The sequence below is a fragment of the Corvus cornix genome, chromosome 5, assembly GCF_000738735.6.
Source record: "Corvus cornix cornix isolate S_Up_H32 chromosome 5, ASM73873v5, whole genome shotgun sequence".
Lineage (NCBI taxonomy): Eukaryota > Metazoa > Chordata > Aves > Passeriformes > Corvidae > Corvus > Corvus cornix.
In genome coordinates, this window is record NC_046335.1 from 52,996,445 (window position 1) to 53,015,298 (window position 18,854).

The window sequence follows — 18,854 nt, forward strand, 5'->3', positions numbered from 1 at the left end:
ACCTTGGGCCGGAGCCGTGCGGGGCTCCTGCGGCGGCAGTGCCCGCGGGCCCGGCCCCACCTGCTCGCGGCGCTGGGATGCGGCGCTACCGGCTGGGCATCTGCGGGGCTCGGAGGCGGCTCTGGTTTTCATGGCATGTGCTCGCTATAGATTCAAGACCATTAAATGCCTGATCGGTAATTGCTTCCTAAGTAATAATTCCTTTTTTTTTTTTTTTTTTTTTAAAGGCAGCATGTTTCAAGAGATACAGCTTTCTTTTCTTCTGCAAAGGTGCAGACCTAAAGAGCAACCAAAGCAGCCTTTCTTTGAGATCGATATATTTAGGAAGAGAGTAGTTACTGGGTAGCATTCATATCCTTCCCCATCCCATCAAAATGTCTAGTTGTTGCTCACCTTGGGCAAAGGGCAGCACTTCAATAGAAGGATACTGGATACAAGAGTCTCTTCCAGTTCAGGATGGCACAGCTTGCTCGAGTATTGCATGAGGTGCCTCATGACTGTTTTAGGTTTATTAGGCTCATTTCAGTGCCATGAGCTAGCTGTGATGTGGGTGAACCTACATTTCAAAGTGTTCTGTGCCTTATTGTCTCATGCTTGAGTGGAGAACGTGAGCTTGGGTTCTGTAAGAAAGAAAAAAACTTTGGTGTCAGTATAGGATTATACTTACATCTATACTTTCTGTCTCTTTACTATCTTATTGTAAGGATATAAAATACGGCATGGTTTCTCATGCTGTGTGTTCCTTATTGCATTTCTGTTTCTGATCACAATTCTCTGGGAAAAAGTTTATTTAAACTAGGAAAATGCTCAACCAATGATAAAGATACAACCAATTGATATTTTTTTCATGCTAGTGCTGAGAATATTTTAATTGCTGATTTAGCAGCAGAAAAACCATTATTGTTTCACATTGTAGTAGTATTGTTAGCACTCCTACTGTACTTGAGTAAGGATAAAGGGAGTTTTTGCCTGGTTGAAGTGGCCCAAAAGGCCCTTGCTTGCAGCTGTACGTGTGGCAGGCACTGCTGCTGACAGCTATGTTCTTCGAGGTCAGGAGACAGACTTCTATGATTTACTTGGGGGTTGAAATTGAGAAACCAAACCTAAGTTTGGATGCTAAGGCATGGTGGTGCATTGTCACTGAATTACTCAGCTAAACATGTATGTATTTTTAAACTTCTTATGTAGTTATACTTGATTTTATGAAGAATTAATACTAATTGCAAAACAGATACTTTCTTGGCAGAAAACAGCACAGTCAAATCCACAGCTGTTCAAAACCAGAGAGTTTTTCTACTGGGATGTGAATGGGTTCTTATAAAATAAGAATGCAAAGTAATGTAGGGGAACACTAAATTGCCGTGTTATGGTCCAATTTAACTCTTGTCACCTTCTCATACTATATTTGCTTTTAGAATAAAACCAAAAATGTTCTCAAAGCAACTGTGAAAACAGGCGGACATTAATTAGAGTCTTTTAGGCTGAAAACAACAGGATCACGTATCAAAAGGATCACGTATCAACATGTGAAACCTGCAGCATTCCTACAGAAAAATTGTAATGGGGGCCCTGATAAGTTATGGCTGAAGTGATAAAAAACTGCCATGCTCCATGCTGACTTCCAGGATATGTCATTATTTAAATGAATACTATATCACAAAATATGTTTGCATTTTTCTAACCAAAAGGGATTCTGAAATGCCAGTTTTGGACCCAGACTTCACATTCTGGCAGTGCTTGGATCCATTTGCTGTGACATGTTCGCAGCTATTTTTAACTTACGTAATAAGAATTTAATCTTATTTGTTACAAACTCCATCATACTGAAGGCATTCAGAAAGCTTTATAGTACACAACAAATAATGCTGGTCAGTAGCTTATCAGCACTGTGTTTTTTCCCTCTGGAATGCTTCCAGTTATGCTAAAATGCACATTGTGGATTGTATGGAACTGGAATAAAAGTAAAGCCAGGAAAATACAGAAGAAACAATATAGATAGCATTTTAGTAGTGATGCTAGAACAAAACAGAAATATTTAGTGATGAAAGGCTAGCTACCTAAAAATGTAAAATGTATTCTTTTTGAAAAGTAATATTTAAATGCCATGTATAAATGTAAGTCCACGACCTATCTGCTTCCCACATGCATTCAGAAGTCTGATATGAACTACTGAAAACAAATAGAAGAGTCACTGAGTTAACGATACTGTCTTTGCTCCTGTTGTACAACCATTTCACTTCACAGAAGTTCTGTGACTTTCTGATTTGTGGAAGGGAGGGGGTGAGGTGGAAATATACAACCTTCTTTTCTAACTTGCCTGTTGGTTTGAAGTCACTGAGCGAGGAAGAAGGCAAGCAACTGAGTGAATGTGATTTCCATGCTCAGTGCAAGGACACACAGCTGAGTATCCATTGTATCACAGATAACTGTCTGTCTGACTATGCAAGTGGAATCTCCTGGTAAATCTCTACATAAGTTGCTTAGGAATTTTTGTGGGTATACCAAGAGGTTCCTGATGCACAAATTAGCATGGCTCCAAAAGTAGAGCTGCTCTGTGGTTCTTGTGTACTGCATGCTAGTTTAAATCCTGCAGAGCTGTTCTACTTTCTTCTGCTTTTGCTCCAAGCTCTGAATTTTGATAGGCATTCCATGGAAAAACCCCCAGTCTCTTGCATATCTTCATTCTTCCTGTAGCTCTAACTTTATCAACTGTGCTCCTTATCAGGCGAGATGCCGCGGCAGTTTCCCAAGCTGAACATTTCGGAGGTTGATGAGCACGTGCGGCTCCTGGCAGAGAAGGTGTTTGCCAAAGTTCTGCGAGAAGAAGACAGCAAAGATGCATTGTCACTCTTCACCGTGCCTGAAGACTGCCCTATTGGGCAGAAGGAGGCCAAGGAGAGGGAGCTGCAGAAGGAGCTGGCAGAACAGCAGTCTGTGGAGACAGCTAAAAGGTTTGTTCTGTAGTTGCTTTCTTAGTGGAAAATAGTTTTTGAAATGAGTTTGAGTTACAACTGAAATGCCTGGCAAATTACTACTTCAGGAGAAAAGTCAACAGCAGGTACCAGGGCCACCTATGTGGTGTCCTTCTGTCCTGTGCAGGAGGTATGGGGATGGGTCCCAGGGAGCTTGGACTGGTGAGGTTGTCTCAGCTGTGTTCCCAGCAATAGCACAGATATTGCTTATGCAAGTTTAATAAACAGCATAGCTGGGTAGAAATGAACACAACCCTACGACTCTTTAATGTAAGAAGAGTCAGAAAAAGAAACATTCCCCCTCTTTTTCTAGTTTCATTAAGAGAAACAGAAAAATTTAACACAGAGAAAAATGACGGTGGCATGATACTTTTTTTAGTCTCTGCATAAATAGATGAAAGCAAAGAATTTATATTTAAGATCAAGGGGTAAGGTAAAAAGTGGTATTGGCATAATGAGGTTATTTGTAGGTTTCCTTTACTCACAGAGATAAAATCTAACCACTGTCAGCCATAAAAGTGCACATTAAAAAAAAAAAAAATTGCATTCTACCTTTGGTTTACCCAGGGCTGTAATGAAGCCAAATTTGCTTTGGTTTGTGATTTTTGTTTTTTTCCCCTGTAAGAGAGGCAGACTTCCCTGATGTCAGGCTGTTCCAGTGTCTTGCCTTCACAGGACTGCTGGGCTGTTTCTGGAGTCACATGAACTCAGCAGCAGCCTGACACCAAATGGGTTGGACGTGTACAGACTCTTCAAAAAGCAGGCAGACAAGAGGCCTTTGAAAGTGATAGCTAAACACACGTACCTGGTTAGCTGCAGAGAGGCAGTTGGGCAACACTTGGAGTCATGTTTCTGGAACAGAAGGGAGAAGAGTCAATTTAGTTAAATTAAGGTATGACTCACTGATGATACAAACTGAGACTTTGTGTTTGGAATTGTGCAAGTGGGTTTCCCAGTTGGCATGTTCATAGATATAAACAGGCACAGAAGGGAAAACCAGATGTTTGCAGTCAAACAAATGTTTGGTATATATTTCTTCCTAAACTAGTGTGTTTCACATTTAATTTGGAAAATTGGTCTCACAGAAATAAACTCAGGTTTTGTACAGGGAGAGGTATTACAGGTATGTTGTTTACATGTGGGAACAGAACAAGTGTTCATCCCTGTCCTGCAGGGTACTTAGTGACAGTGACACAGGTACAACTTGTGCTGTTTCCAGTTGCAGTTGATCCAATGCTGCCTTTCAAAACTGATGCTGATTTCCAAGGTGGCTACAAGTACTTGAGAGGAGGGAATTTGAGTGTTAATTGTACTAGCGCTGCATGTTCCTAATCTTAAGAATACCACAGAAGTAATACGCAGCTTCCAGAAAATGTTCCGGTGTTCCTTTTTCTTTGTTAGTGATTCTTACCAACATTTCAAAGTTTTGGTATCTAACTTACAAAATTAGGGATGATTTCCACTGTGCAAAAGAAATTGATATCACAGGTAGTTTATAACATAGGATTTGTACAGTAGATGAATATTTAAGATACATTTAAGCACATTTAAACAGAGTAAGGAAAATTAATTCCATCTTTAGAGAGATTCCAAAACTCCGCTTGAGGTATTACAATTACTTCACTGAGAAAGACAGCAGTCTTTCTTAGCTGGCTTATCTGAGGTGCACATCTATCACAGCATTGAGGAGAAAAGGCAGCATTTTTAAATTTGTGTGTTCCTCCTGTGGGGAGGAACAGACGACTTATCAAAGCCATGCTGTGATATCACTCTGGTAACCAACATCAGCCTTCTGCTCAAGTCATCAAACACTGCCTAAGGAATAACTAGGTACTCGTCCTTTTCATTACAAGTTGAACTGAATGGCTGTGTGTGAAATTTTGTTGCCTAGTCTTGTCTGACAACTAGATGAGTTTTAAGTCTTCAAAGTTTTGGGAAGAATGAGAAGCATGTGTAGCAGCATAACTTACAGCAATTTCTGTATGTAACAGTTGCTTGTTTCTGTCTGATCCTTCACAAATTCTGATGCTGTCAGTCTCTAAAAATCAACCCATACTAAAGTGAGCACAGTGATCACCTCTTCCTTCTACACAGTGACTTGCTGAAACTGAATTTGTAAGAAGCGAAACAAAAACCTTAGGGCATCTTAGAGCGATTGTAAATAAATTGTGGCATATTGGACTCACGTGGAGGGTACATGCAATTGTGTGTAGTGTAGATCGTGAAATGTCAATAGAGAAAAGCTAAAAGCACAAGTACTTTCTGACCAACATTTTCTCTCTGGTATGAGAGATTTCATTTGTAAAATTTCCTAGGGGGTGACTTCTTTGCTGTAATCAGTTTTCCAGTGTATTTAGTGTTTTATACCATGGCTTATTTTATGTTTTATACCATGAATTCATAGGAAGAAAAGTTTCAAGATGATTAGATCCCAGTCTTTGTCATTACAAATTCCACCTCAGGAATGGAAAGCACCACCGGCCAATCCCGTCCTGTCTCCTGCAACGCCAGTTCTTCCAAGTGCTTTTGTGCCAGTCCAAGTGCCATACGATGTACCAGAATTCCAGAGAGTTTCAATTAGTGGGGACTACTGTGCAGGGGTAAGAAACCATTGTTTTCCCACTTTCTGTATCTAGAGGGTGTAAAAAAGGTCCCATGTAAGTACATGAAGTGTAAAATGACAATATGATGGTTCTCTGCAACAAACTCTAAATTGCTTTGTGAACACAGTGATTTGTAAAACAGTTAAAGTCAAGGCCATGCTGTTTTATACTCTTTATAATAGTCAATTGGATAAAAACATAATCAGATGTTCAATAAATAGGTAGTACATGGTAGGATGAAAACATTTGTGTGTGTTTTGTTTGTATAATGTATTGGGGTTCTGCTTCTGTCACTGGCTTCTTGACTCCTTGGACAAGATCCTTATGGTCAAGCCCCATACATTTATATTTCTGGAAATTCAGTCTCCTTGTTACTGGTGTGGATTTGGTTTGTTGCTAGAACTGCTATTCTTGCCATTATTTATCCAGGTTTTCCTTCCAGGTTACAGTTGATGACTATGAACAAGCTGCCAAGAGCCTGGTGAAAGCTCTTCTCATTCGAGAGAAGTACTCACGCCTTGCCTACCATCGCTTCCCGAGAACAACATCTCAGTACCTGTGCAGCATGCGGGATCAAAAGTGGAAGGTTGAAGATGAGGTGCATCCAGGTGAATATCCTTTTTAAAATACTCAATTACATTCTAAAAAACTTAAACATTATTTTAAAATACAGAATTAAACCCATGCACTACTGTAGTAAAGGGAAGTTGTATTTTTGTGATGATCTCTTCTGACTGTCTTTGTAATTTATTCTGTTATTGAGTGGAGAATCACTGATGGACCTAAGTTATAAATCTTGTGTCTAATCTGGCACTTTGAAGCTGTCAAAACCTAAAAACCAAGACTAGACTCATTGATTACTTTATTTCCTAAGCAAATGGGATGTTAAGTAGCATTCTTGGTGCTCCCCTAGGAAAAAGCCGTATGGCTATGGTTTAAAGTGAAAATTCATTCCTCCTCATCTTGGCATATGGAACTAAAAGGGGTGATGAGCTCATCTACATCATAAATTGAAGCATGATATAGACATGCCAGTTAGCACGCCCTGAGTCAGGAATTTCACAAGCAGGCTACGCTTGCCAGGTCAAGACTGGAAGCTGTAGAGTCATATTTGCTGGGCATTCTGCCTGGGTAAATAAATTGTGATCTCTCAACAAGGCTTATTAGGGTGAACATATTCCCCCACTATGTATGTCACAAATTATTTTTGTCACTTAGGTGGGTTGTGTCTTGAAAGCTTTGCTTGTGCATTAAACTGTTTGCACTGCTCATTTCTGGATTAGGCTGTGAGGAGCAACCTTCGGTCTGTACTGATGGGCCATTGTAGATGTGTCCATGTTGTTGACAACTTATTTTCAGCCTTGAAGTGACATTTTAAATTACCCTCTCTCTCGCTCAGTGGTTGAAAGAGGGTGACTAAATATGTTTTCAAGTGTTTGTTTTCCAGGAAGAGTGTAAAGAGGACAGCATACTGAATATTCAAGACAGGGAAGATATTTTGGAACAGCTGCCAGGGCATTATTTCCAAGCTATTATTAGCTTAATAGCTTTTCTACAGTTATGATTTTAAACTTGCGACACAAAAAATGAAATCTTGTTACACAGTGTCTTAATTAGCACAAGTTTGAGCTAGATAGTTATGACTATTAGAGATAATGTTGGTATCAGTTGATTCACTCTAGGTGAATAAAAGGACTGGTTAATTACTTTTCTGTCGTGGCTTAACTGAACAGGTAAAAGAAGAAATCTCTGATAAGACTGAGCCAAAGAATGTAGTTCAGTTGACATAAATGCAGTCAGGACTTATTTTGTGCTGGCTGCATTAGTAAGATATTGTAAAAGAAGGGATGAATGTTCACAACAGGAGTGACAATGTTTGAGTGTTCACATAAGCTAAATCTCCTAGAAGTATGTGTCATTAGCTGATTCTTAGGAAAAAACTGTGTTACTTTGTAAAGGCTTTACACAACTGTACTGAACAAATCCCAGCTGTGCTTCTGGTGCTTTATGATTTTGTTCATGATCAGAAGGCCAAGGGATAAACCGGAGTTGTGTTGTACTATCTTTGCCTTCATGCTCCTTGCTTCTATTCAAAAGCAGTTAAACATAAAATTGTTTTATTAAAATAATGTCAAACAAAACCATCACCACAGAAAATCAGATGCAAACCAAGCCCTACAAACTAAAAAAACTCCAATCAAAACACAACAAAACAAACTGGCTCTTCCAAACCAACTTCCAAAATTGCTACAGTGAGTCAGAAGGTGAAAAGAAAATAACGAAGGTGAGTATGAAGTCAACAATTATTTTACTGTTAAAAAATCTCAACTGTACTTCAACCATTTAAATACTTCTGCAAACTCATTTTCAAACTTGTTCCATCACACATTAATAAAGAATAGTATTAAATCTGTATGCATTGGTTCAGAGAACTCTAATAACATACAGCCTTTGAATTAAGGTAGGCACGTAGTATAGAGGAGGGCTGACAGCTAGAGCCTGTCAGAATAAGGCTTTGTTGGAACAGCAGATCTTTTACAGTAACTGAATGTGATTTTAATGAAACTACTGAGACCTGTTAGAAATTGAACTTTACAGAAGCAGAAAGTTATTTTTGTAATTATTTTGCCTTTTGTGTAAGTTATTTCTTCTAACTGTAATGCAAATTTGTTTTCAGATTTCCACTCACCCCCAGAAGAAAATGAAGATCCTTATAATCTCGATGATGCTCCAGACAATTTGGATTATGTTATCAAGCTAAAAGGTGGCATTCCCTTTGTTTATGATAACAAAGAGATGATGGAGCTCAATGAGCCTCGGAGTTTGCCATATCCTGACCTGCAGACCTACACCCTTGACCTGAGCCACGTTCTTGCTCTCATTGCAGATGGCCCAACGTATGTTCCTCCTTTGTTATTCTGTGCCCCTGCAGGCTGCTGCTTACCTGTAGCTTAGTACTTCTCACTTCTGTGATATTTAATTCCTCAACATACCCATTCTACAGTAATGTTTTGTTTGGCCTTTCTCAAGCAGTAATGCATCATGAGAAATCTTAAAAGGAAAAAATACAATGTCACCTATGGCTACCTTTCATTTCTTTGGTTTCTTTGCATCAACCATGGCAAAATAAGGAGTTAACACAAAAAAATCAAGGAATTGGCCAACTGTTATGTTGAAATCAAATCTAACCCAAGCTTCTTGAAGCAAGGGAACTGAAACTTGAACATCACCTTTTTTTTAAAAATTTTGTTTTGGCCTATGCTGAACTAGAGGTTTTTGAACAGTTGTCTGAAATTCCTTCATGTCTGTTCTGCTCTGGTTGCATGAACAAAAACTCTGCATATGCAGAGCATACAGATCAGCTCAGCAACATAAATATTCAGTCTGATTTGTTGCAGATGTGAATTAATTGCACATATGCTGCACAACTGTGCCATGCATGCACAATCAAAATAAGTCTGAAATTTCCCAGAACCACCAAATTCCTGGGAAGTCTTTAAAAACTAGAAATGTAACAACTAGTACAGTCACTGATACTCATGACAAAGCAATGTCCTTGCCTAGTGCATGATGAAAGCATGTGCATCCAGTTTTTGAGTTTACTTCCCTAGCTGAGGATTGGAAACAGCACCATCTCTCACAGCCTCAGCACCAGGAAAGGAAAAGAATCCACTCTATGATGGAACTAAGCAGGAACCCAGACTGTTCTTCTGAGCTATTTGCCCTGTGTGCCAGCACTGCATTGCTGGTGCTCCTGCCTGGGAGAGATCATCACTGACAGTGTGCCCAGTTAGCCCCACCTGGTGCATTCTTTCCCCTGTGAGTCTGTCTCACACCTGTGTCAGTCTGTCTGCCTTGTGCAGTGACAGTGGCAGAGCCTGTGGCAAAACAAGCCTGGCCCATTCCCTAAGCCCTTTCTCAGGAGCAAACCCCTGTGCTTCTGCCAGCATTATCAGCTCCAAATCAGTGTCAGCTCTAGCAGGCTTTGGTTACAGTCAGCAGTGGGTGAATGCATTCCAGTTACAGTGCATTATATTCCAAGAGATGGGTAATGAGAAGATAAAAGGAGGAGGAGGAAGACTTGAAACTAGTCATGTGAAAGCCCCTTTAATTTAAAGGTTTAATTAAAGAAAGCTTTAATTTAAACCTTAGACTTCATAGTTGTAGCAGGAAGCCCTAAGAAAGCAGGGCCTTGGTAGAACAAGTTAGAACACTCAGCACTGCGCTGAATGTAGGTCAGTCCCCTGCTCCTTTCACTAATTCCAAGTAAGCTTTTGCAGGTTCTTCCACACTCTCTGATAAATATGCACAACCCAAAAGAAAAAGGTCTTTTCCACAGTCCTGTTGCAGAAGTCCTTATGGTATTGTTTCCCTGTTTGCAGCAAGTACTTTCCTGTCATTTATGCCCATCACATGTGGGGCTGCTCAGAGATCAAGAGCCACTGTTCTTTAATCTTTGCTGTTGGTAAACTGATGAAATCTCACCCCTACTCGTCAGGCTTTTGGTCTTTCAGATAATAGTATGACCCAACAGAGACTTCCTGCAGTGGGCAAACAGGTCTGGATCAGTATTGGGTACTGTGAGACTGGGTTTGAAATAGACTTCCAAAACTGTAATGGGATTTGTGTCCTAATGAGGAGAGATTGGCAACAATAAAGCAGGAAAAAGAAGGCTATTACGTTAACAGTGCTACTAAAACATTGTAGAGTCAATAAGAATTGACAGATGGTGAAGAGAAAAACCATGTCACTGGTTAAAAATAGAAGGAGAAACATGACAGAAGATGAAAGTGAAGATTGCGCTCTGAGTAGGCAAGCAGGAACAAAAAAGCATTATTTTCTAAAGAGGGCACAAGAAATTATTTTGGAAAAAAGTATTTCTACACAATATATATGTTCTTAAGGCATGAAAAATGAAAGCATATTGGATCTTGGCTTCTCACATTTAACTGAAAAAGCAAATAAATTTGGAGGATATTTAAAAAAAATTTCTTAATGAGTAAGGCTGTATGACAAGTTGTTTCTGTTACATATGAGAATGTTGTTCTATTGGAGGTACCCTTTTAGAGAAGTTGCAGTTGACATCACATTTGATTATAGGTTTCATGCTTTGGTCATTATTACTAAAAGGACTGCAGCTTATGCACAGGTACAGTGATGACAAGTTGAAGGACATAACATGGTTGTGTAGAGTTCTGTTTGAGATTTCACTAATAACATTGGTCTGAAATTGGCTTACATATTGTTAACCAGTAGGATAAAGAGAATGGATTTGTCTTGGACCTCGTAAAACCTCCCAACTTTGTTTTTACTGCAACAACTTTGATGTTCTTTTTGAATTTGAAATACAACTAGTTTTAAGTTACAGTTCATTTTTGTGTTTTCTTTTACAGAAAAACATACTGTCATCGGAGGCTTAACTTTTTGGAATCTAAATTTAGCTTACATGAGATGTTAAATGAAATGTCAGAATTTAAAGAACTAAAGAGTAATCCCCATCGAGACTTTTATAATGTGAGAAAGGTAAGTGTGAGAAGGATTAAAGGCATGACACTGTTTTTAGTAGGAGTTCCAGCAATTTTGTTTTTCTTATAGGAGGTGTAGATGATATGCATGAAGTAGTGTGTGCATACCACTCAACTGAATTAAGTTATTTTAAGAATGTTAACATTTTTCTACATGGGAGCTCTCCAGGAAAATTAACTTGAATGTGCGTGGGTTAAGTGGATTATGCTAAACTAATTTGTTTACTTATTCAGAATCAAAGGGGCTTAACTGTGTGTAGATTGCTTTAAAGGAGTGAAACAGAGTTAATCAAATGAAGCTCACTTGGATTATGAATAAAAATATCCATATGGAGGTTTAATTAATTTTAATGAACTCAAAGACATTCAAGTGCATTTTTCTGCTTTCACGTAGGTAAGTCCTACTAGATTGTAGTAGGAACAGCTGTATAGATTTTAGATGATAATTGCACTTCATACTGAAAATAGATGTTTAAATACATGTCAAAAGACCTCCCACAGAAACTAAACTGAGGGTTCATGCTGCCATCAGTATCTGATAAAAAAAGTCTGTGATATATTAAGTAAAAAGATTATCTGAATTGCAGTCTTGGCTCCCTCTGAAATACACTGGGCTATAATTAAGAGACAGGTAGGGGAATCAAGGAGCTGATTTAATTTCCTGACATATTCACACCCAAGGGAGCTGTGTTCTCTTCAAAGCATGAAAGCAACAGTGTTAGGCTGCTTCATTTGCTTCCCTTTTCTGAAGTGGAGAGGAAGTTACCAGAGTTACTGCTTCATTTTGATAGGTGAGATTTCTTCACAATTGTTGCTGGTGTTTTTAACCACCTCAGGTACATTTTGCATTGTTTCTCTATGCAACTGTAAGAGGTAATCCTTATTTTGTAACTTCAGGGTTTACTAATCCTTCTTGTTACCTTTTGGTGAGTACTAGTTCATCAAAAAGTCCTCTTGGGCTTTTCCCTACAATGCCCAGTGTGTTTGCTGGCTACTGAATGTTTGCTACTTTTGTGGTAATAAACTGTCCAAAATAAGTGTTTGGCTGTCCCAGTGTCCATCACGAGGATAGAAGCAGATGAGTTGTCAGGTAAATTCTAATGGATTTTACCCTTCCAACTGTTAAATGTATGGATGGGAGGATCTGTCAGCTAATTCACTCAAGTGGCAGAGACTCAGCTCCCAACCTGACAGTTTTCTTGCATAACCCTGGAAAGACATTTGCTACGTGCCACATTCAGAAAAAACACTTCAGTAGCTGACAGAGACTTTAATAATGAAACACAGGGTGACTGAGACATGCAGAGGTGTGGATCGGGTGACTACCACAATTGGTTTGATTACTGAGAAGTTGTAATTAACAGGATTGTACTTGTTAAGTTTAGCTTTTGATCTAAAAGCAAATGCTCAATGTCTCTGGCCATATCTTAATTATGTTTTAATTACCTGCTGTTGAATAAGTCACTCTACAAAAGGATTCATGTTGTTCAAAAGCCGAAAATGTGCATTGCTTCCCCTCTGGCAACAAGTGCATTCCAGAGAGCAGGAGCCAGCCTGCTCTTCTCTGCCAGAGACCATTCCTACTGCCAGGTACTGCTTGAAACAATTCTTGCTGCATAGAGTTAATTTTGCTTAAAGTACTTTAATGAAGCAGGCCCACAAGTAGTATTTTCTGAAGCACTCTGGAGAGTAAACTGCACTGTAGATACAGTTCCTGTAAGCCCCCAAATAATCTTGTTTTCTCTGTGTCTTGCTAACCCACGTAATGTTTGGAACTGTAACTTCCCTGAAGTGCTTCCTCCCTAAGAAAACATTGAAACACTTGAAACAACACTTCTCAGCCTATGTTTTCAGGATGTCTCTCTGTTAAGTCAATCCTAGGAAATGCTTACTGCTCACAAGGAAAGCAAGGAACAGGGTTCACTTTCCCAAAGGGCTGTTGGTGCAGTTGTGTATCACATCCCTCAGACACAAGTGTGGAGGTCGTGGTACAATCTGCTTATATGAAAGAGCCAAAGTAATGGATGGAAAATGCCAAAATTAGAACAGATATGAATGTAGTGGCAAGGTCAGTCAGTGAATGTGTATTGCTGCATTTAGAAAGGTACACTAGAAAGGTGGCCAGGATTAATTGCTGGCATGACAACCAAACATTACTGGTTTTCCCCTGCCTGCTGCCCCCTTCCCCACTTTTTTCCAGATTTAATAGGAGTTCTCCTCCAATGAGCTCATCTATTTCTTAAAGCCCAAGATAAGGCTTATCTTAAATAAGGGATGTGCATTTTGATATCTTGTATATTGAACTTAACCGGAATGCAGCCCAAGATATGTTTTGCACTGATCAAGCTGGACCTGGAAAATTGCCCTTTACTAAGGACACAGGTATTTCTCTGGACAGACAAGAATCCACAGGTGGTAAGACAGCATGGCTGGCTCCCCTTGGCTCTCCACAGGAGGTGAACAACTGTCTGTGTAGGAAAAGACTAACTTTAGAGGAGATTCTTGACTCTGCCGTTAGCAGGGTTCCTCACATCCTCCAGCTGATGCACAGCAAAGTGCAGGCAACACACATTCCCCACACAACATTGCCTGCATGAAGGATGAAATTAAGGAACAAAAGTTTAGCTCTATGGCACACAAACTGAGAACTGAGTTTTAACCTTTGTGTACCAGGGTGTCCTGTCCTGTATGTGAGGTTTGTTTGAGGAGGGCTTCCCATAGACCTCTGTGCCCAACAATCTCAGATAATTCAGAGCAGACAGTTTTTGGGGTTTTTTCTAAGGTGAAGGCAAGAGGGTTTTTTTACCCAATGTATAGTTGCTACCTTTGTAATGTATATCCATGTACTGGAGTGGCAGATGTCCTTCACTGCAAATAGCTTTGATACAGTTTCTAAAGACGAAAAAAATCACAGCCTAAGCCTCTTAGGGTATTCTTTCTTCCTGTAGCCACTATTTCAGTGTGTCAGCAAACCAGACCTGAGGGTATGTCCTAGCAGTGACTTTTACACATCACGTTCCCCTGCCTGCAGGCTCACTAGCCCAGGCGCCCAGCCTTGTGTGGGGAACTGTGCAGGGAAGAATGCAGTTTCTGCATTCACAGCCCTGCTGAATGCTCTACTGCAATAGCTGGCTGCTGCTGTGACACCCGTTGGATTAGGGTGTTGCAACTGATTTCTTTTTTAATTATTGGTTAGACAAAAAGGAAGTAAATTCTATATGGTTTTTAAGACCACAGAGTTGAAATACCACTGGTTGCACTTGTAAGAAGGGAAGTTAGAGTGGGTTTAAATGCTACTAAATTCTACAGATCTCACAAAATACTGGATGAAATTAGCAGACGTCTGCTTTTTAAACATTTGATTACAAGCCTTGTGAGGGAATGGTGAACCCATGCCTCAACTTCTCTGAGCTTTGATTCATTCTAAGTTTGTTTTGTTTTGTTTTTAATGTTTCTTTTATTTCCCCCAGTAGCTACTTACTGACTTTGTAATGGAATTGTTTCATCATATAAACCAAAATGACAGTGAATGGGAAGACTTACGGGTTAGCATGAGATCCAAAGGGAAAGCTCCTTCAGCATGACATGGAATGGTGCCTTGCCACTGTTAACTGGCAGCAAAGCTGGCTGTTGGGCTTTCAAAGCACTGTGAGTGCTGCTTCTCCCCTCCTGCCTTGCAGAGATGCTGAGGCAAATTCTTGTCTCTATCCTCAGTCTTGCAAGTGAGCACAAAATACAATCAGGTGTAAAGGCATCAATCATTATAATGCAAAATTTCTGTAGAGACCATAAAGAAAGCTTTTCCTCCCTCCTTTCCTTTAGTAATTAAAAGAACAGAAAAAGACATTTGTTTGTCTTCACAGCAGTGTATTTCTGTATTTGTGTGAATTCAAGCACTCTGGGGTTGGATTCTGCAGCCAAACAAGAAGCTGGATACGCAGGGATCCTCATCTCATCTCCCCTGGTTTCTGGGTTGCTCTGCATGGCATAAATATGAATTAGACAAGCTCCCAAGGAGCTCTGCACAGCTCTAGGGACTATTTCTGCTGCCAGGAGCATTCCTGCACTACCCTAGGACAGAGCATTTTGTGCTTCTGCCTCTCATGCCTGTTAAAGAACTGCAAGGAGAAAATCAATCACATTGTATTAAGCTTTGCATCCTATCAGAAAAGCTGATGCAGTATGAATGTACTGACGAGCAGGGAATCTAGCAGTGGGATGAGGAATGATTTCGCTTCAATTCAGCATTGAAGTAAAGCCTGCAGAGGATTCAGTGTCGAGTTCATGCAGCCCAGAGCTCTTGGGTTAGAAGTATTTACAAGTTAAAGTGTATATGTTTAGACAATACAGTAGTTCACAGCTGTAGATGCTCCTAATCCATGCCCTGGGAAAGTTCAGTGTTACTAAAAGGGCTGGCCTTGGCATTTCTTTTTTGCTTATGTATCACTTAATCACTCTGAATCTAGCTCATATGCCTAATTTGGTGCAACACTGTCTCTGATATGCACAGATGAGCGTCCATAAAATAGATCTGAGATGCGTGTTTTGTGGAGATCTGAGCAACAGTGGAAGGAAAGAGAGGGAATGCAGGAAGATAAGAGAGGAGGCAGAGTGGTTGAGGGAAGCTGGTGCTGATTAGATGTGGAGGACAATGGCAACTCCTTCAAGCTGTAAATTCTACACAGATGTAACCTTGCCTGAGAAGGACAAGATTTCACCCCAAAGCCTGCAGAGAGAAGCACAGGGTGGTCAGGTCAGTGAGGAAGGGAATGGAATAGTCTGAACTGAGAATGTGCAGAGAAAGAAAGCCTGGCTTTGTTACATGGAGAATTGCTGAGTGAAGGGAATTCTACATCCTTTTAAGTGCAAGAAGGCTGATGTCCACCATCGCTTGAATGATGGAATTACAAGAATTTAACCTTTATGTAAACAGTTGTTTCCATTTGTTAAAAGGGTGAGTTCACTGAAGGTATAATATTGTGTTCCAAGACAGGCTTCTGTCAGTCATTCTGTTTTTCTTTCCATTGAAGATTAATGTGACCTTGAGTGAAACGTTTTCTGCTGGGGGAGGGGTGCAGTGCAACAGGAAATTTGCTTAAGGTAGTGCAGACAGGTTTTTTTTCCACTAAGGAGAAACTGGGCTGGAATGGCACTATAGTGAATTTGAAAATGCAAGCAGTGTGTTTGCAAATAGAAACAAATAAACCTTGTGATAGGGGTGTGTTACTCATGGTCCAGAAAAGTGTCAGCTTATTTCATGTATTGTATGAAGAACAAAATAGTAACATCTTAAACTGGGATTGGCTTTGTCTATTTTGGAGGAAGGAAGGAGACAAAGGGGGTATTTGTCACCCTTGTATGAATTCAAGCTGTTCAAACTGTTTTAGTAGAAGCCTTTCATAATAAATAACAATGAAATCAGTAACAATCTTTTAGCATGATAACATTTAACATAATGATAACAACAATAATGACAATAATCTGCCTAACCTAATCAGCCCACCTAAGATCTGTCTAAGGGTTCTGTGTTCAGATGCTTCTTTTAGTCGGGATTACATCCTGCATGGTAAAAATGTACAAGAGCATACACGCTAACTATGTGCTAGGGTAGCTCAAAGCTCAAGTCCTTAAAGCATTCCAAAAAGTTGTAATTCTGCTAAAAAACAATAAAGAAGAAAAGCTGTGTGATACTCTTATGACTTTAGACTTGGGTCTTTTATGACTTTTTGTTACTGAAGTTGCCACTTGCTTAAAGGTCAGATTATACTGGGTAGTAAAAAAAGGTAGCTAAAGTAGTGAATATTCTCTGGAAAAAGCACGAAGGAGATTCCAGAAAGGTCTCTTCACTTTTGGCAGATAGGTATGTTAGGTTGAAGGAGGAGGAGGGTTGAAAAAAAAAAAAAAAAAAAAACAAACACGCAGATCTTTGTTCTCAGAATAAACCTACCATGGTTAGCTCAGCTCTAGGGCTGTGTGTGATGTGGTTGTGGGGACTGGAGAAGATGTCACAGGAGCTCACTGAACAGCAAAGGCACACTCCAGAGAATTATTTCTCAACAGGAAGCAGGATTTTAAAAGCAATGTGATCCTTGCACACAAGCAAACAAAAGAAACAAAAAGCCTCCTTACTTTCTGTCCTTGCCCTCCTAACAGCAGTGAATTCATGTTGATTTGCATAAAGGAAGTGCTGTGTCTTGTTTTGTTCTGACTTTTTTCAAGACTCATTAATTCCAGTAGCTGAGCCACTACTGGAACCACTGCATTCTGAAATTCAATAAACTACACTTACTCAGGGTCCTTACACCTGTATTCTCCGCTTGTGACTTGCCTTTCGTGAATATTTAGAGCCTATAGGGCATCTGTTAACTGTTGGTTCACTCTCCCATACAAGGTGACCGAGCCTAGTAGTATTTCACTGTTCCAGGAAGAGTTTACAGTAAACAACATTTGTGCCTAAACCAGAGGATGTTTATTAACCTGAGTAAGCACGTATATAAAATGCACTTGGGTCCAAGTAACTATACAAGTATCCTGAAGAGGGTGATAATATGTTAAGTGGAAGTGTTTTTACTGTTTATACACAGCAGTGTTTCCTGTGCATTAATAATGTACTTCACATTCTGTACTTTGAGACAGCAATATGTTTCTTGCTTCATTTAGCTTTAATGTGTCTGGTATATTTGACTTAGGCAGTGATTAACACTTAAGTGTTTAGGATTCAGTCTCATATCCTGGTCTCTAGTTATGCTGCTGACATTCACAGGGAGAGGCTGCAACAACTTGTGTATATATAACATGCAAATAAAATGACTCCAGGTGGCAAGTGAAGCAGTGGCATTCCTGTGGCCTGTGTGGCATGGCATAAACCCAGGTTTACACTGCAGGAGGGGGGCTTACTGTGCTCTGTGATCTGTTTCCTGCTGATCCTTAAAAGCAGGTAAGGATGTTGGTTAGTTCTGTTGGGGGAATGTGGAACTGCAGAGTCACTGCACAAAGGGGAATGCACTGGGCTCACTTTGTACGTGTCCATGTTTGCAGTTTTCTGGACAGAGGAGTCCTGGATGAGAGTTCTTGCAGACACTGAGGTTCAGTGGCTCCTTAGAGCTGGCTTATCAGAGTATTTGGCTTATCTGAGAAGTTTTTTTAGTGTTACTAACGACTTACACATACTGAAGGGAAAACTTAAATGACAACCCACCCTCCAGGTCTCATGAGTTGTTTCTTTGGATTGTGTTCCAATAGAGGCTGCTCAGGTAGCAGTGCAAGTTTCTGAGCAAAAGCAGACCAGACCTGTGGAAACCATTTGTTTCTTGTCGGTATTTTTTTTTCGACAAAACCTGAAGGAGTACTCTCAGCCCTTCTGTGAATTTGCACTTTCCTTAGTGTGTGAAGAGATCTAAGAAAAGAGATCTGAAAAGTGTCAGCATTATGAGTTGCTGTATTATAATTAAACTTGGAAAAAATGGTGACAAAAATCTCTTGTGTATATTGTTCAGTTCTGCTGACCTAAGATGTTTCACATGGTTGAAATACAAAAATGAATTCTGCTTTTGGAAATGGCTGAGAATTCCAAGGCCCTTCAGCCAGTGACGATAGTTATAACCACAGTCTATAACTAGAGTGGCATTGTTGATTCATTAATGAAGTAAAAGGATACTAATGGATCAGAGTGTCCTTTAAGGAAGTATCAAATTTAATCTGAACCCAGGGTCAGTGATTGGCACTTTGAATGTATCTTGTTGAAAATTTTCCTA

The 18,854-nt window shown here is 39.8% G+C and overlaps 1 protein-coding gene across 4 annotated transcripts in view; it reads left to right on the forward strand.

The window, feature by feature from the left end:
* Positions 1-18,854, forward strand: part of AMPD3 (adenosine monophosphate deaminase 3) — a 33,452-nt gene that overhangs the window by 538 nt on the left and 14,060 nt on the right. For 2 of the 4 annotated variants that reach the window (XM_039551830.1, XM_039551829.1), the window contains exons 2-6: positions 2,726-2,951; positions 5,377-5,572; positions 6,018-6,183; positions 8,253-8,472; positions 10,969-11,098. In XM_039551830.1, coding sequence (XP_039407764.1) covers positions 2,731-2,951; positions 5,377-5,572; positions 6,018-6,183; positions 8,253-8,472; positions 10,969-11,098 — 933 coding nt within the window. In that variant the 5' untranslated portion in view covers positions 2,726-2,730. Of the gene's footprint in view, positions 1-94; positions 177-2,725; positions 2,952-5,376; positions 5,573-6,017; positions 6,184-8,252; positions 8,473-10,968; positions 11,099-18,854 lie in introns of those variants that run through there. The other 2 variants (XM_010393268.3, XM_010392508.3) reach the window with 2 other exon arrangements.